Genomic DNA, 17,371 nt, shown 5'->3' with positions numbered 1-17,371 from the left:
CCTTCTCCACTACACTTCCGTCGTGCCACGATGGATCCTGCGGCACACGTCGTTGGCTAGAATGGAAGCCTATGGACGCAGGATCCGTTGTGGCACGTTTTACCGATGCAGACAAAAAATGTTACATTGAACGTTTTTTCCAGACGACGTGTCGCCAAATTCCGACGGATCCAGTGCACGACGGACGAAACGTGTGGCCATACATTGCGATCCGTTGCTAATTCAAGTCTATGGGGTAAAAAAACGCATCCTGTTGACAAATTTGCAGGATGCGTTTTTTTTCACAAAACGCATTGTGACGGCCGGCAGACAACGGAAGTGTAGTGGAGAAGGGAGTAACCCAGCGCGACCTCACAGCAATCAGGAAGAGAGTACCAGCGCTGAAATACGTCTTTTTACACTGAGCATGCTCAGAATCAGGATTTTGTAGCCAATTCACCAGACAGGCCCAAGCCTGAGGCCATCCAGCCAGAAGCCATCCAGTCAGCATCCAGCCAGAAGCCGCCATCCAGCCAGAAGCCATCCAGTCAGCGTCCAGCCAGAAGCCATCCAGCCAGCGTCCAGCCAGAAGCCAGCATCCAGCCAGAAGCCATCCAGTCAGCGTCCAGCCAGAAGCCATCCAGTCAGCGTCCAGCCAGAAGCCAGCATCCAGCCTGAGGCCATCCAGCCAGAAGCCATCCAGTCAGCGTCCAGCCAGAAGCCATCCAGCCAGCGTCCAGCCAGAAGCCAACATCCAGCCTGAGGCCATCCAGCCAGAAGCCATCCAGTCAGCGTCCAGCCAGAAGCCATCCAGTCAGCGTCCAGCCAGAAGCCAGCATCCAGCCTGAGGCCATCCAGCCAGAAGCCATCCAGTCAGCGTCCAGCCAGAAGCCATCCAGCCAGCGTCCAGCCAGAAGCCAGCATCCAGCCTGAGGCCATCCAGCCAGAAGCCATCCAGTCAGCGTCCAGCCAGAAGCCATCCAGTCAGCGTCCAGCCAGAAGCCGTCCAGTCAGCGTCCAGCCAGAAGCCATCCATTCAGCGTCCAGCCAGAAGCCGTCCAGTTAGCGTCCAGCCAGAAGCCGTCCAGTCAGCGTCCAGCCAGAAGCCAGCCAGCGTCCAGCCAGAAGCCGTCCAGTTAGCGTCCAGCCAGAAGCTGTCCAGTCAGCGTCCAGCCAGAAGCTGTCCAGTCAGCGTCCAGCCAGAAGCCGTCCAGTCAGCGTCCAGCCAGAAGTTGTCCAGTCAGCGTCCAGCCAGAAGCAGTCCAGTCAGCGTCCAGCCAGAAGCCAGTCAGCGTCCAGCCAGAGGCCTGCCAGCCAGTGTGAGTCCTGCTATTTTTGCGTGCGTCTGTATGTGCGTACGTGTGTCTGTGTGTGCATCTGTGTGTTTGTGTGTGCTTTCGTGCATGTGTGTGCATCTGTGTGTGTTTGCGTGTGCCTGTGTGCTTTCGTGCGTGTGCATGCATTGTGCGTGCATTTGTGCGCTTCTGTGCGTGTGCATGCATTGTGCGTGCGCCTGTGTGCTTTTGTGCGTGTGCATGTGTGCTTGCGTCTGGGTGCGTGCGCGTGCATGTTTTTTTTACTGTGATGTATTTAACAAGTAGTGTTGTGTGTGCAGCATGTGGTTTCAGTGTGTGTGTAATGGTGGTGTGAGCGTGTGTCTTGCATGTGTGTTTGTTTTTTTATTTAATTTTTTTTATTTTATTGTTGAAAACATTTACAGTTAATTTACTTGTATTTAAAATAAAGAGCATTGTAGCTCCTATTGTGATGGTAAAAAAATTAAAATAAAAAAAAAAAATATTAAAAATTTTTAATTCAAAATGTCCGTAGTATCATTTCATAAAGGTTAATTTTGAAGTGTGGTGTATGTACAAATGTACACACATTAGTAATTAATAAAACACACTAGTGATACCAAGGTACCTTGTAGGGTATAATTAATTAAAACAGACTATATGAATATAGAGAGATACCCAGAAATCACCAAGTGTGTCAATAATGTAGTGTAGCACTACAGAGGACTAGAGGGATCGTGCTCATAACATAGTAAGGCCATAAACAATCACAACAGAGAATATAAGTACCGTAGTTACTCGAGTATAAGCCGACCCCCCTAATTTTGCCACAAAAAACTGGGAAAACTTATTGACTCGAGTATAAGCCTAGGGAGGAAAATGCAGCAGCTACCGGTGAATTTAAAAAATAAAAATAGATGCTCCATACCATTCATTATTGCCCCATAGATGCTCCATATAAAGCTGTGCCCCATATAATGCTCCATATTGTTCATTATTGCCCCATAGATGTGCCATATAAAGCTGTGCCACATATAATGCTCTGCACCGTTCTTTATGGCCCAATATAAAGCTGTGCCATATATAATTCTCTGCACCGTTCATTATGGCTCCATAGAAAGCTGTGCCATATATAATTCTCTGCACCGTTCATTATGGCCCCATAGATGCTCCATATAAAGCTGTGCCATATATAATGCTCTGCACCGTTCATTATGGCCCAATATAAAGCTGTGCCATATATAATTCTCTGCACCGTTCATTATGGCCCCATAGATGCTCCTTATAAAGCTGTGCCATATAGAATGCTCTGCACCGTTCATTATGGCCCCATAGATGCTCTATATAAAGCTGTGCCATATAGAATGCTCTGCACCGTTCATTATGGCCCCATAGATGCTCCATAGAAAGCTGTGTCCCATATATATTGCTCTGCACCGTTCTTTATGGCCCCATAGATGCTCCATATAAAGCTGTGCCATATATAATGCTCTGCATCATTCATTATGGCCCCATAGAAAGCTGTGCCCCATATATAATGCTCTGCACCGTTCATTATGGCCCCATAGATACTCCATAGAAAGCTGTGTCCCATATATAATGCTCTGCACCGTTCATTATGGCCCCATAGATACTCCATATAAAGCTGTGCCATATATAATGCTCTGCATTGTTCATTATGGCCCCATAGATGCTCCATAGAAAGCTGTGCCCCATATAGAATGCTCTGCACTGTTCATTATGGCCCCATAGATGCTCCATAGAAAGCTGTGCCCCATATAGAATGCTCTACACCGTTCATTATGGCCCCATAGATGCTCCATATAAAGTTGTGCCATATAGAATGCTCTGCACCGTTGATTATTGCCCCATAGATGCTCCATATAAAGCTGTGCCATATATAATGCTGCTGCTGCAATAAAAAAAATAACACACTCACCTCTCTTCGCTCAGGACGCCGGCGCTTTCAATATTTACCGCCTCCTCGTGCGGCTCCGTCTCCTGCACTTACGCTCAGCAGAGGGCGCGCACTGACTAAGTCACCGCGCCCTCTGACCTAAGCGTCACTGCCAGAGGACGCTGGAGACGGAGCCGCACCGGAACGAGGAGCGGTAAATATCGCGCAGCACTCGCCTCCCCGTATACTTACCTGCTCCTGGCGCGGTCCACTGCAGTCCCTGCTTCTTCCAGCGCTGCATCTTCCTGTATTGAGCGGTCACAGTTACCGATCATTACAGTAATGAATATGCGGCTCCACCTCTATGGGAGGTGGAGCCGCATATTCATTACTTTAATGAGCGGTACCATGTGACCTCAGTACAGGAAGAAGATGCAGCGCTGAAAGAAGCAGGGACTGCAGGGACCGCGCCGGGAGTAGGTAAGTATAATTACACAGCCCCCGCTCCCCCTCCCCTGCTGGGCTGAAAATCTCGGCTTATACTCGAGTATATACGGTATATAATTATTTATTTATTTATTAAGTAATGGTTATCAGATCATAAAATTACAATAATTAAAAACAAGAATAATTTAATATATATGTATATAATATACTAGTGCCCATATCTATATGGCTGCCATCATAAGCATTTTTTTATATATATACGTAAAGACTTTTTATATACAGTACCTACAAGTAGTATTCAACCCCCTGCAGATTTAGCAGGTTTAATAAGATGCAAAAAAGTTAGAGCCTTCAAACTTCAAACAAGAGCAGGATTTATTAACAGATGCATAAATCTTAAACATAAAAGTGTGGGTCAATTATTATTCAACCCCTAGGTTTAATATTTTGTGCAATAACCTCTGTTTGCAATTACAGCTAATAATCGTCTTTTATAAGACCTGATCAGGCCGGCACAGGTCTCTGGAATTATCTTGGCCCACTCCTCCATGCAGATCTTCTCCAAGTTATCTAGGTTCTTTGGGTGTCTCATGTGGACTTTAATCTTGAGCTCCTTCCACAAGTTTTCAATTGGGTTAAGGTCAGGAGACTAGGCCACTGCAACACCTTGATTTTTTGCCTCTTGAACCAGGCCTTGATTTTCTTGGCTGTGTGCTTTGGGTCATTGTCTTGTTGGAAGATGAAATGACGACCCATCTTAAGATCCTTGATGGAGGTTCTTGGCCAAAATCTCCAGGTAGGCCGTGCTATCCATCTTCCCATGGATGCGGACCAGATGGCCAGGCCCCTTGGCTGAGAAACAGCCCCACAGCATGATGCTGCCACCACCATGCTTGACTGTAGGGATGGTATTCTTGGGGTCGTATGCAGTGCCATCCAGTCTCCAAACGTCACGTGTGTGGTTGGCACCAAAGATCTTGGTCTCATCAGACCAGAGAACCTTGAACCAGTCAGTCTCAGAGTCCTCCAAGTGATCATGAGCAAACTGTAGACGAGCCTTGACATGACGCTTTGAAAGTAAAGGTACCTTACGGGCCCGTCTGGAACGGAGACCATTGCAGTAGAGTATGTTACTTATGGTAATGACTGAAACCAATGTCCCCACTGCCATGAGATCTCCCCGGAGCTCCTTTTTTGTTGTCCTTGGGTTAGCCTTGACTCTTCGGACAAGCCTGGCCTCGGCATGGGAGGAAACTTTCAAAGGCTGTCCAAGCCGTGGAAGGCTAACAGTAGTTCCATAAGCCTTCCACTTCCGGATGATGCTCCCAACAGTGGAGACAGGTAGGCCCAACTCCTTAAAATGGGTTTTGTACCCCTTGCCAGCCTTGTGACCCTCCACGATCTTGTCTCTGATGGCCTTGGAATGCTCTTTTGTCTTTCCCATGTTGACCATGTATGAGTGCTGTTCACAAGTTTGGGGAGGGTCTTAAATAGTCAGAAAAGGCTGGAAAAAGAGATAATTAATCCAAATATGTGAAGCTCATTGTTCTTTGTGCCTGAACTACTTCTTAATACTTTAGGGGAACCAAACAGAATTCTGGTGGGTTGAGGGGTTCAATAATAAATGACCCTCTGAAAAGACTTTTCACAATGTAAAAAAAAAGAAATAACATTCTTTTTTGCTGCAGTGCATTTCACACTTCCAGGCTGATCTACAGTCCAAATGTCACAATGCCAAGTTAATTCCAAATGTGTAAACCTAAATCTGCAGGGGGTTGAATACTACTTGTAGGCACTGTATCTAAAAAACATTTCTCTGATAAACTACAATGGGTGTTTTTTAGATATATAAAAAGTCTTTACGGGTATATATATGATGGCAGCCATATAGATATGGGCACTAGTATATACATATATATTAAATTTTTTTGGTTTTTAATTATTGTAATTTTATGACCTGATAACCGTTACTTAATAAATAAATAATTATATACTAATATTCTCTGTCGTGATTGTTTTTGGCCTTACTATGTTATGAGCACGATCCCTCAAATATACACACATGCAATACAGAGTTGGTTGAGGATTTAATTTTTAATCTAAAAGGTTAATGAAATTTTTTAAGAGGTTTATTTTATTTTTAGTAATTTTTTAAAGGGATCTTTTCAATACATTTTCAACTGGTGTTTAGCCATTTCAATTTTACATGAGGGTTTTTTTGTTTTGTTTTTTTGGGTGGGGGAAATGGTTTTACAGCTTGCGCATATTATTGAACTAGGTTATCCAGCTCAGACTGGTTTTCCTTGGGTCTATTTTTTGGGGTTGTTTCACTAAACTTTGTTTGCCTGCTTGAACATTGCTCTGATCATTTGAGCAGGGTGATTTTTAAATCTTTTACATTAGCTAGTTTGGGGGGTTTGTGGGTCTAAGTATACATTCTTTATACTTACAGATCCATCAGGTACCACCAGGACAGCAGGGACCACCGTGCCAGTCAGACAGTTTCCTGATGTAAGTATTAAAAACCACAAAGCTTGTAATTTAATTTGTATAGTAGCTTACAAGTGTCTTTATACTTGCAGATACACCAGAGACCACAGAGTCAGCAGAAAATGTCTTCTTCTAGGAGCCCTCCTCCACAGCGTCTGCGTAGTGAGGTAATTGACAATTTTTTTATTTTCCTATCGCCACGACAGCACCCCTACGAGAGAGGGGATCCGCCCACCATCCGGACAGGAACCTACAGGTTAAAAAAGGGGCGGTCCTCCTTGCCCTCCAGAGAGAACGACAGAATCTGGGGCACCGGAAGCAGCGTCGGGGGTGTACTGCTTGTAGAACCCCCTCGTCTGGTCGGAGCGGAGATGCGTTCCCAGGGGTCGGGGAATGCCGCCCTGGGTCACAGGCTCGTGAAGCGCGACACTTCTGAAGAGGATGTCGGCGCTTGTGACCCGGAAGTGCTTAGTCTACTTCCGGGGTAGGCCGGGAGAAGGCGCACGGCAAATACAAAAAGCAGAGCCGCTGGAGGGTGAATGTGTGCGGCAACATGTCCTCAATTGGGGACGCCGAACACTTGCAGCTGACAGAGCAGCAAAGGAAGAGCAGCAGTCAGTCAAGCAGCAGTGACATGGTACGCGGGCAGCAGGAGTCTGGCAACCCGACGTCATGTGGCACCTCACCTCCTCAGAGACCGGTACTCCATTTTCTTCAGCTGGGGTGAGTGTTGAATTCCAGCCCAGTAGCTGATTGTGCTGTTTTGTGCTATGCTTTGTTATAGGGTAAAAAGGTTACAAAGTCAAAGCATAAACAGTGTGCTTTGTGCAAGGAACCATTGCCGGACAGTTATATAAAGAAACTGTGTCAGGCTTGTATCTGCCGTACTTTGGAAGAAGAAGCCCTTCTACAGTTGTGGCCAAAAGTATTGACTCCCCTGCAATTCTGTCAGATAATACTCAGTTTCTTCCTGAAAATGATTGCAATCACAAATTCTTTGGTATTATTATCTTCATTTAATTTGTCTTAAATGAAAAAACACAAAAGAGAATGAAGCAAAAAGCAAAACATTGATCATTTCACACAAAACTCCCAAAATGGGCTAGACAAAAGTATTGGCACCCTCAGCCTAATACTTGCTTGCACAACCTTTAGCCAAAATAACTGCGACCAACCTCTTCCGGTAACCATCAATGAGTTTCTTACAATGCTCTGCTGGAATTTTAGACCATTCTTCTTTGGCAAAATGCTTCAGGTCCCTGATATTTGAAGGGTGCCTTCTCCAGACTGCCATTTTTAGATCTCTCCACAGGTGTTCTATTGGATTCAGGTCTGGACTCATTGCTGGCCACCTCAGACGTCTCCAGTGCTTTCTCTCAAACCATTTTCTAGTGCTTTTTGAAGTGTGTTTTGGGTCATTGTCCTGCTGGAAGACCCATAACCTCTGAGGGAGACCCAGCTTTCTCACACTGGGCCCTACATTATGCTGCAAAATTTGTTGGTAGTCTTCAGACTTCATGAAGCCATGCACACGGTCAAGCAGTCCAGTGCCTGAGGCAGCAAAGCAACCCCAAAACATCAGGGAATCTCCGCCATGTTTGATTGTAGGGACCGTGTTCTTTTCTTTGAATGCCTCTTTTTTTCTCCTGTAAACTCTATGTTGATGCCTTTGCCCAAAAAGCTCTACTTTTGTATCATCTGACCAGAGAACATTCTTCCAAAACGTTTTAGGCTTTTTCAGGTAAGTTTTGGCAAACTCCAGCCTGGCTTTTTTATGTCTGAGGGTAAGAAGTGGGGTCTTCCTGGGTCTCCTACCATACAGTCCCTTTTCAATCAGACGCCGATGGATAGTACGGGTTGACACTGTTGTACCCTCGGACTGCAGGGCAGCTTGAACTTGTTTGGTTGTTAGTCGAGGTTCTTTATCCAACATCCGCACAATCTTGCGTTGAAATCTCTTGTCAATTTTTCTCTTCCGTCCACATCTAGGGAGGTTAGCCACAGTGCCATGGGCTTTAAACTTCTTGATGACACTGCACATGGTAGACACAGGAACATTCAGGTCTTTGGAGATGGACTTGTAGCCTTGAGATTGCTCATGCTTCCTCACAATTTGGTTTCCAAAGTCCTCAGACAGTTCTTTGGTCTTCTTTCTTTTCTCCATGCTCAATGTGGTACACACAAGGACACAGGACAGAGGTTGAGTCAACTTTAATCCATGTCAACTGGCTGCAAGTGTGCCAATACTTTTGTCGACCCCCTTTTTTATGTTTGGTGTGGAATTATATCCTATTTGGCTTAAGGACAAATATTTTTGTGTTTTTTCATTTAAGACAAATTAAATGAAGATAATAATAACAAAAAATTTGTGTTTGCAATCATTTTCAGGAAGAAGCTGAGTATTATCTGACAGAATTGCAGGGGTGTCAATGCTTTTAGCTACAACTGTACGTACATCAAATTTGAGGGAAGTTATTAGGGAAGAAATAAGATGTTCCCTTAAATCAAGACGGCATGAAAAAAGCAGGATGGATATGATGTCTGATTCAAGCCTTTCCTTACAGCAAGGCGAATGTTCAGAGAGCTCCTCGCCATCCTCCTGATGGAGGAGGGAATGCCTTGTTTTTCTATGGAGAATATGGAAACCCTAGTCAAAGCAGATCGAGCAACTAAGGGTGTCGCAGAAAATAAAGAAGCAAAATCTACCCAGGAGATTATGTTTGCGGGGCTGTGCCAGAGGAATCGTAAAACTTTCCCGGTGGTGGACACGATTAAGGATCTGGTCAGACGTGAGTGGGATATGCAGGATAAAGGGTTCTTACCATCTGCTGCAAAAAGAAGATACCCCTTTGATGATGACCTCTTATCTCAGTGGATAAAGATCCCTAAAGTGGACGCGGCAGTGGCCTCTACCTCAAAATCAGCTTCGCTACCACCAGAGGATGTGGGACTCCTTAAGGATCCATCAGACAGAAAGGCGGACATGTTCCTGAAGAAAGTGTGGGAATCATCTTCGGGAGCCTTTAAACCCGCGATCGCTGGTACCTGTACTGCCAGATCTGTTATGGTCTGGGTGAGTCAGCTAGAAGAACAACTTAAGGCGAAGGTTCCTAGAGAAAAGTTGTTGGATTCCCTGACCCAGATCAGAGGGAGTAGCTTATTTAGCGGATGCTTCAATAGACTCTTTGAAACCAGCGGCAAGATCAGCTGGTGTTTCAAATGCAGCCTGGCGGGCACTTTGGCTTAAGACCTGGAAAGGGGATGCTGAGGTTAGAGCCAAGTTGTGCACCATTCCATGTAGGGGAGAGTACCTATTTGGCTCGGTACTGGATGATATCCCTGCGAAGGCAGAGGATAGGAAGAAGGGATTTCCTAAAGTGTTTAATCCCACCTTTAGGAATGCCTTAAGAAAACGCGGACCTTTCAGAAGATTTCAATCAGACCAGCAAGGATACAGTCGTGATTTGGAACCAGCGGAACAAAAGAAAAAAGGTGGATACTATGGAAACCCCTCATCTTCTTCAAGACGCAGACGCAATTATAGATAGATCAAGTCTACCAATGGGGGGTAGATTGAAATTCTTCCTCAATAAATGGACTGAAATAACTTCTAGTGCCTGGATATTGGGGGTAGTTGCGTCGGGAGTGAGGTTGGAATTTTTGAAGATTCCCCCAGATCATTTTGTATTGACTTCTTCGCTTGCTTCTCTAGCACAACAACAAGCCCTAAAAATAGAGATTCAACAGTTACTTAAGAAGCGGGTTATTGAAAAAGTTCCAAAACACCAGGAGAAGACAGGATTTTATTCTCCGCTATTTTTTATTTCTAAACCTGACGGGCCCTTTAGGACTATCATAAATTTGCGTAAATTAAATAGATTTCTTCAATATCGCGCTTTTAAGATGGAAACAATTAAATCAACAACTAAACTTTTGGTTACTAGGTGCTACATGTCGGTACTAGATCTAAAAGATGCATAGTATCATCTGCCAGTTCACAAAGCTCACCAACAGTTCCTCAGGATGGCAGTGTGGGTAAACCATCAGGTTAGGCATTTTCAATTTCAAGCAATGCCTTTTGGCCTGTCAATGGCACCTAGGATATTTACTAAAATTATTTCAGAAGTAATGGCCCATGTTAAGGAAAAGGACACCCTTGTGATACCCTATTTAGACGATTTTTTGATGGTTGGAAATTTGATTTGTCAGTGTAAGGCCCGTGTAAATGCCATGATATCGTCCCTACAGGAACTCGGTTGGACAATCAACGTAGAAAAATCAAGACTAGAACCTGCCAGGTGTCAGATTTGTCTAGGGATTCTTCTAAGTTCAGAAGATCAGTCATCTTTTCTACCCGAGGACAAAAAGCAGAAGATTGTTCGCAAAGTCACGGCTGTAAGAAAGGAGCCGAATTTAAAATTGAGAGATGCAATGTCCCTACTAGGGTCACTGACAGCATGTATACCAGCTGTGAGGTGGGCTCAAGCTCATACTCGTATGCTACAGTTTGAGATCCTCCAGGCAGAAAAAGAGCTTCAAGGTTTCCTAGATGGGAAACTCAGATTATCACCAGCCACCCTTCATGATCTAAAATGGTGGCTCAGCTTGCGTCATCTGTCAAGGGGAGTTCAGTGGAGTATCATACCAGACAGGATAGTTACAACCGATGCCAGTCCATTTGGTTGGAGAGCCCACTTGGGGGAGATTCTGACCCAAGGGCGGTGGTCGGGTCTAGAATCCCAAAGCTGGTCAAATTTAAAAGAACTCTCAGCAGTCAAACATGCTCTCCTTCACTTGCTACCATCCCTGAAGGATTCGCATGTAAGAGTACAGACCGACAATATGACGGTAGTAGCCTACCTCAATCATCAAGGAGGGACAAGATCGCAATCCCTGATGTCTACTACAGCAGAGATACGGTCCTTGGCCGAGAGTCACTTTCCTTCCCTGTTGGCAATTCACATAAAAGGAGACCTCAATATAGAGGCGGACTATCTCAGTCGTCATTCCCTTTGGCAGGGAGAATGGTCTCTAGACAAACGGATATTCAAACAGATAGTCAGGCTCTGGGGATTACCCGTAATAGATCTGTTTGCCACTAAAGAAAACAGGAAGGTCAGGGAGTTTGCATCTCTCCAGGTAGCAGACCAACCGTGCGTAGTAGATTCCCTTCGGGTCCGTTGGGACTTTCCGCTAGCGTATGCATTTCCCCCAATGTGCTTGATCCCGATAGTTCTCAGGAAGATCAGGGAGGAGAGAGCGAGAATAATTCTAATTGCCCCCTTTTGGCTCAGGAGGCCTTGGTTCTCTCTCCTCAGAGCAATGTCAGTGACCAATCCTTGGGTGTTGCCAGTTGTCCGGGGCTCCTTTCTCAAGGTCCATTTCATCATCCCAATTTAAAGACTCTTCATTTGATGGCATGGAACTGGAAAGGGAGCTTCTCAGGGAAAGAGGTTTTTCCAAAGCTTTGATATCCACCTTGTTAAAAAGCTGGAAGGAGGTCACTACAAGGATCTATTCTAGAATTTGGAAGAAATTCCTTACGTTCCATCAACAACCCCTAACAGACAAAGTTCAAATTCCGGCCATTTTGGAATTCTTACAGAAGGGCTGGGAATTGGGTTTGGCAGTTAACACGCTGAAAGTCCACATTTCAGCCTTAGGGGCCTTATATAACAGTGACGTAGCTGGGAATAGATGGGTTGCTAGATTTTTTAAAGCATGTCATAGTTACTACTAAGGTTGAAGGAAGACTTTAAGTCCATCTAGTTCAACCCATAGCCTAACCTAACATACCCTAACATGTTGATCCAGAGGAAGGCAAAAAAAACCATGTGGCAAATAGTAAGATCCACTTTGTGGAAAAAATTCCTTCCCGACTCCACATACGGCAATCAGACTAGTTCCATGGATCAACGCCCTATCAAGGAATCTAGTATAAGCGTCAGCGTTGTAACACGGTTCATATTGCAAGATTGCCCCCTTGGGATCTAAATTTAGTGCTAGAAGCATTAACTGAACCTCCTTTCGAACTGTTGGAGTCTATTCCAATAAAAAGTTTGACCCTAAAGACAGCTCTACTGTTAGCATTAACATCTGCCAGGAGGGTTAGTGATATCCAAGCGTTATCAGTTGATCCTCCCTATCTAGTAATCGTCCAGGACAAAATTGTCTTAAAACCAGATCCCGCATACTTGCAAAAGGTAGCATCTAGATTTCATAGAAGCCAGGAGATATACCTACCATCCTTTTATGAGAATCCAGAGTCAGAACAGGAGCAAAAATGTCTTACTCTAGATGTTAAGAGAGCAGTATTAGAGTATTTGAATAGGACACAAAGCTGGAGACAGAGTAGGGCTTTGTTTGTTTCTTTTCAGAATCAAAGGAAAGGTTCAAGTGTCACGAAGAGTTCTATCGCTAGATGGATTAGGGATGAGATATGTCTTGCTTATTCTGCCAAAGGGGAGACACCACCAGAGGGCATCAAGGCGCACTCCACTCGGGCTATGGTGCCATCTTGAGCGGAGAAGGCATATTTCCCCATTGATATGATATGTAAGGCGGCAACTTGGTCATCACCTTCCACCTTTTATAAGCACTATCGCCTTGATCTATCTGCTAATTCCAGCTTACACTTTGGCCGTTCAGTACTTAGTGCTGTGGTCCCTCCCAGTTAAATAGTCTTTGAAAGTCTCTCGTAGGGGTGCTTTCGTGGCGATAGGAAAACCAGTTTTTACTTACCGGTAATAGGATTTTACAGAGTCCACGACAGCACCCGTACATGCCCCCCCATTGTATTTAATTACTTATTCTTGCACTCTATTGGAAGGTGTGCCTTTAGAGATCACTCTATAGAGGTGATGGTATTAGTTTTGTTTAAGGTGTTTTTATCATGTACTGATTCAATGGCGGTATCCCTTGATACTCTGGAACACAAACTGGAGGGTGAGGGGGACCGCCCCTTTTTTAACTTGTAGGTTCCTGTCCAGATGTTGGGCAGATCCCCTCTCTCGTAGGGGTGCTGTCGTGGACTATGTAAAATCCTATTACCGGTAAGTAAAAAAACTTTTTTTTTGGTGTTCTTGTTAAAATTTCCGTTAAACACTATATGCATTAATTATGTTTTCACAGGAAACTGAAGCAGCCGAGGGCCTCTCAGAAGGAGACTGGATGGGAGGAGAAACGCTAGGAGCAGGCGCACAGAGTGTAAGTTGTGTCGAAACTGTTGCTTCACACATCACAGTGCACCCAACACATACAAAACAGATCATCATACATCACAGTACACATACAACATATGCCTACATCCAACATAATTCATGTTGCTTTTTTTTTAGTCTGCTGCGCATTCTGGCCAACACCATGAAGGTCCTCCCAGCCGCTCCCAGAGTCTGCGTCGTAGTCGCCGCAGCGGTCAGCCAGCAGTAAGTTTTTTCTTTTTTCTCTTGGTAGTTTTGTGTTTCAGTGTACTAGTTTTTTTGCTCTTTTCACAGTATTCACAGTGTGTTCCCGACTCAGATGTTGGGGAAATGGGACTAGATGTGGACCGCCTCATCGAGGCGGTCCGCGAGCGGGAGCCGCTGTGGAACATGGCTGACCGCAGCCATGCCGATCAGTTTGTAACACGTCAGCTCTGGGAGCAAATATGCGTGAACATTGTGGCCAACTGGGAGGACCTTTATCCAAGGCAGCATACTCGAGAACGTAAGTAGTCACATTTCAGTAATTTCTGTAGCAGGACGGAATGTGTTGTAATTAACCCATTTTTTTATTTCATTCTTCTCTTTACAGTTGAAAGGGTTATGAAGCGGTGGCAGTCACTCAAGGATCTCTTCAAAAGGGAGTTTAACAAGGAGATGCAAGCCCCGAGTGCATTGAGAGGACGCAGGCCACAGTACAAATATAGCTGTGCCCTGTCATTCCTCCGGGAAACAATGTTGAGAAGAAGGTAAATATTCAACAGCCCTTTTAATAATTCACCATGATTACCTGTCTAACTTTTTTTTTGTTTCAGGCATGGCTTTTTCCTATCAATATATTATTTTTTTTCTATTATTTCACAGCACCTTCTGTAGCACTCGGGAGCCTGCTTCTACCTTGGACCCCTCTGGAGCGATCCCACAGGAGTCCGCCACCATGGGCCACGTCGGTAGACCCCACCCCTCTGACCCCTCGTCTGGCCCTTCCCTCACTTCCGGTACCTCTGCCCCATCCACATCAACATCCGCCAGTGCTGGAGCATCATCGCAGACTTCGTTACTTGAAGCTGCTGGTGACGAGTTAGCATCCCTTTACCCCACTCCTCTGATCCCGCCACCTCTAGAACACCATTAGGTTCGGGTCAGCAAGTGACTGTTGGGTTCAGCATGGTGAATAAAAGCATCAGTGAACTCAGCAGTCGCTTGAATAGGCTGCATTTGGATGCAAGGGAATCTCGAAATAACCTTTTTTTTCAATCAATGCTCAGGAGCATGGAAAAGCTGACTCTTGACCAGCAGATGCAAGGCTGCCATGCTGCTCTAGTGCAGGCCATCACCCAAGCCCTTCCAACTCCCACACCTCCCCACACAGCCACTGTCTCTCCTAACAACCCTTTCCAAACCACTTGTCGTTTCCCAACCCAGGCCCAATTCCCAGCCCAGGCCCAATTCCCAACATCCTCCCCACTGTTTCCTTCCCTGTCAAATTTTCCTTCCCCGTTTAGTTTTACACCTACCCCAACACCACCCCCTGTCCAACCTGACCTCCCTGCTCAGCCTCATGTTTTTTCCCCCCTTCCACTACAGATCAACCCCAAACCAGTAGGCTTTCCCCCACTATCGACGTGGTCCAACCTTCCAGCCTCTCCGTTAGTATCTCTACCCCACAATTTACTGATCTGTAAACTTATGTTTGGCAATTTTGTGTATTAAAACTTTTTAAAACCCTTAAAGAAATGTTTTTTTAACAAAATGGGTTTAACACACAAAAAAAAAATATATATATATATATTTTACCCCAAAAAGGTTAAAAAAAAGTTTTATAATATGTAAAATAAAATTTGTTTTTGTTTAAAAACTACTTTATTGTTAAGTGTCTTCATTTAAGTATGGTAAGAAAAAAAAAAAGGTACAAAAACATAACACACGTTGACAAGGTATAAAACATGTTTGGTTTATTATAAAACAGACCAAACTTTAGGGAACTAAGTAAAACTTGGTGTCAAGAAATTCGTAACATATTGACATAGACATCAAAGAAACATCTCAAACAGGTGACATGAAATAATTAGCGAAGTTGTCCCTCATTCTGGAAACCGCAACTGCGGTACGAACAGAGTTGCTTTGATAGTCACACAAGGTTGTCTGACTGTAACAATATATAGGTACTAAGGAATCTGATAGCGTGGGATAAAACCAGTCTGAGAGCAAAGCTGCAGTAAAAGATGTATTTAAACAAAACAGAAAAGCAAACAAAACTAACACAAATATTCCTGCAATTGAAACGAGGTGCTCAGCACAATATGGTAATCACAGCACAGTGAATAGCGGGACGCGACCGCTTATATGAACCAGTCCAGCAAAGATGTGACGAAGGGGCAAACAAGAGACTTGACAAGGAAGTCCAGTAGATTATTAGTGGAAATGCACACAGTACTTAAACTTGAGGATCCAGCAGAAGTGAAGTAGAAATGCACACAGTACTTAACGAGGAAATCCAGCAAAACTTGATCCCACGTGCACACAGCACTTGTTTGTGGAAGTTCAATAATAAGCAGGTGGTGCATTGAGCATGAAGTCCTGGTGGAAGAGGATGAAGGGAAAAAGAGGGAGAACGCTATCTAAAGGTACCGTCACACTGAGCGACGCTGCAGCGATACCGACAACGATGTCGATCGCTGCAGCGTCGCTGTTTGGTCGCTGGAGAGCTGTCACACAGACAGCTCTCCAGCGACCAACGATCCCCGGTAACCAGGGTAAACATCGGGTTACTAAGCACAGGGCCGCGCTTAGTAACCCAATGTTTACTATGGTTACCAGCGTAAACGTTAAAAAAACAAACACTACATACTTACCTTCAGCTGTCTGTCCTCCGGCGCTCTGCTTTCCTCTGCACTGTCAGCGTCGGTGAGCCGGAAAGGAGAGCGGTAACGTTACCGCTCTGCTTTCCAGCTGGCCGGCGCTGACACAGGATGCAGGAGAAGTGTAGAGAAAAGCACAGCCTCCTAGACAGACAGCAGAAGGTAAGTATGTAGTGTTTGTTTTTTTAACATTTACGCTGGTAACCAGGGTAAACATCGGGTTACTAAGCGCGGCCCTGCGCTTAGTAATCCGATGTTTACCCTGGTTACCAGTGAAGACATCGCTGGATCAGCGTCACACACGCCGATCCAGCAACGAAATAAAGTTCTGGACTTTCCTCAGCGACCAACAATCTCCCAGCAGGGGCCTGATCGTTGGTCGCTGTCACACATAACGATTTCCTTAACGATATCGTTGCTACATCACAAAAAGCAACGATATCGTTAACGATATCGTTATGTGTGACAGTACCTTAAGTGTAGTAGATGAGTAACACTCTCTTGGTGAGATAAGCAACACTGGAATCTTGCTCACCTGGTGTAGTTGTGCAAAGAGGCACAACACTGGGAAAGGCTTAGCAAACAAGGGAAATCCTTCCAAAGGTGTGCTGCCAATCGCAGCAGTTACAGAAGTGAGACGCAGCTCAAAGAGACGAGGCAGCTGAAGCAGGGAGTTCCCCAGACCACAGGCAGAAGGCTCAGGAGCCAGCAGCACATAATACTGAAGACAGAATACCACATGACTCAGACTTAAATAATCAAGACTGACAGGAAGTTCCATGACAGGGTGAGATCCAAGACTCCATCTTGGATCAGGGCGAACAGGAACAAGGGAAGTCCGGAATCCTTACACTGACAGTCCTCTTCATCAATGGAAACTGGCTCCTGGGATATCACATAATTATGCAGCACCACACAGGCCTTGACAACCTCATCCACAGTCTCTGTAGTTTTATGGCGGTTAGCAGCACTCGCCACTTTGCTGTTAAAATGCTAAACGTGCACTCCACCACTCGTCTGGCTCTAGTTAAACAGTAGTTAAACACTCATTTGGTTCTGGTCAATCCACTGCTTGAATAAGGTTTCATTAGGTGTGGTGACAGCTGGAATGCCTCATCACCAACACAGACAAATGGCATAGGGGGCCAGATGTTCCCGGGAGTGGTCTTGGTGGTGGCAAATCATAGATGTCTCCATATAGAC

The 17,371-nt window shown here is 45.0% G+C and overlaps 1 protein-coding gene across 1 annotated transcript; it reads left to right on the top strand.

Annotated features, from left to right (window-relative positions):
- The first annotated feature begins 15 nt into the window (after positions 1–15).
- On the top strand, positions 16–15,098 carry LOC138680550 (uncharacterized). Its single transcript, XM_069767908.1, has 8 exons — positions 16–1,298; positions 6,071–6,129; positions 6,201–6,275; positions 13,240–13,314; positions 13,446–13,532; positions 13,602–13,812; positions 13,900–14,056; positions 14,172–15,098. Exons 3-8 carry the CDS (start codon positions 6,231–6,233, stop codon positions 14,440–14,442), a joined length of 846 nt encoding a protein of 281 aa, XP_069624009.1. The 5' UTR covers positions 16–1,298; positions 6,071–6,129; positions 6,201–6,230; the 3' UTR covers positions 14,443–15,098.
- The last annotated feature ends 2,273 nt before the right edge of the window (positions 15,099–17,371 follow it).

Source organism: Ranitomeya imitator, chromosome 1, assembly GCF_032444005.1.
Source record: "Ranitomeya imitator isolate aRanImi1 chromosome 1, aRanImi1.pri, whole genome shotgun sequence".
Taxonomy (NCBI): domain Eukaryota; kingdom Metazoa; phylum Chordata; class Amphibia; order Anura; family Dendrobatidae; genus Ranitomeya; species Ranitomeya imitator.
The sequence above is the reverse complement of the archived record's forward strand: the minus strand, read 5'-3'. Positions and strand labels throughout refer to the sequence as shown.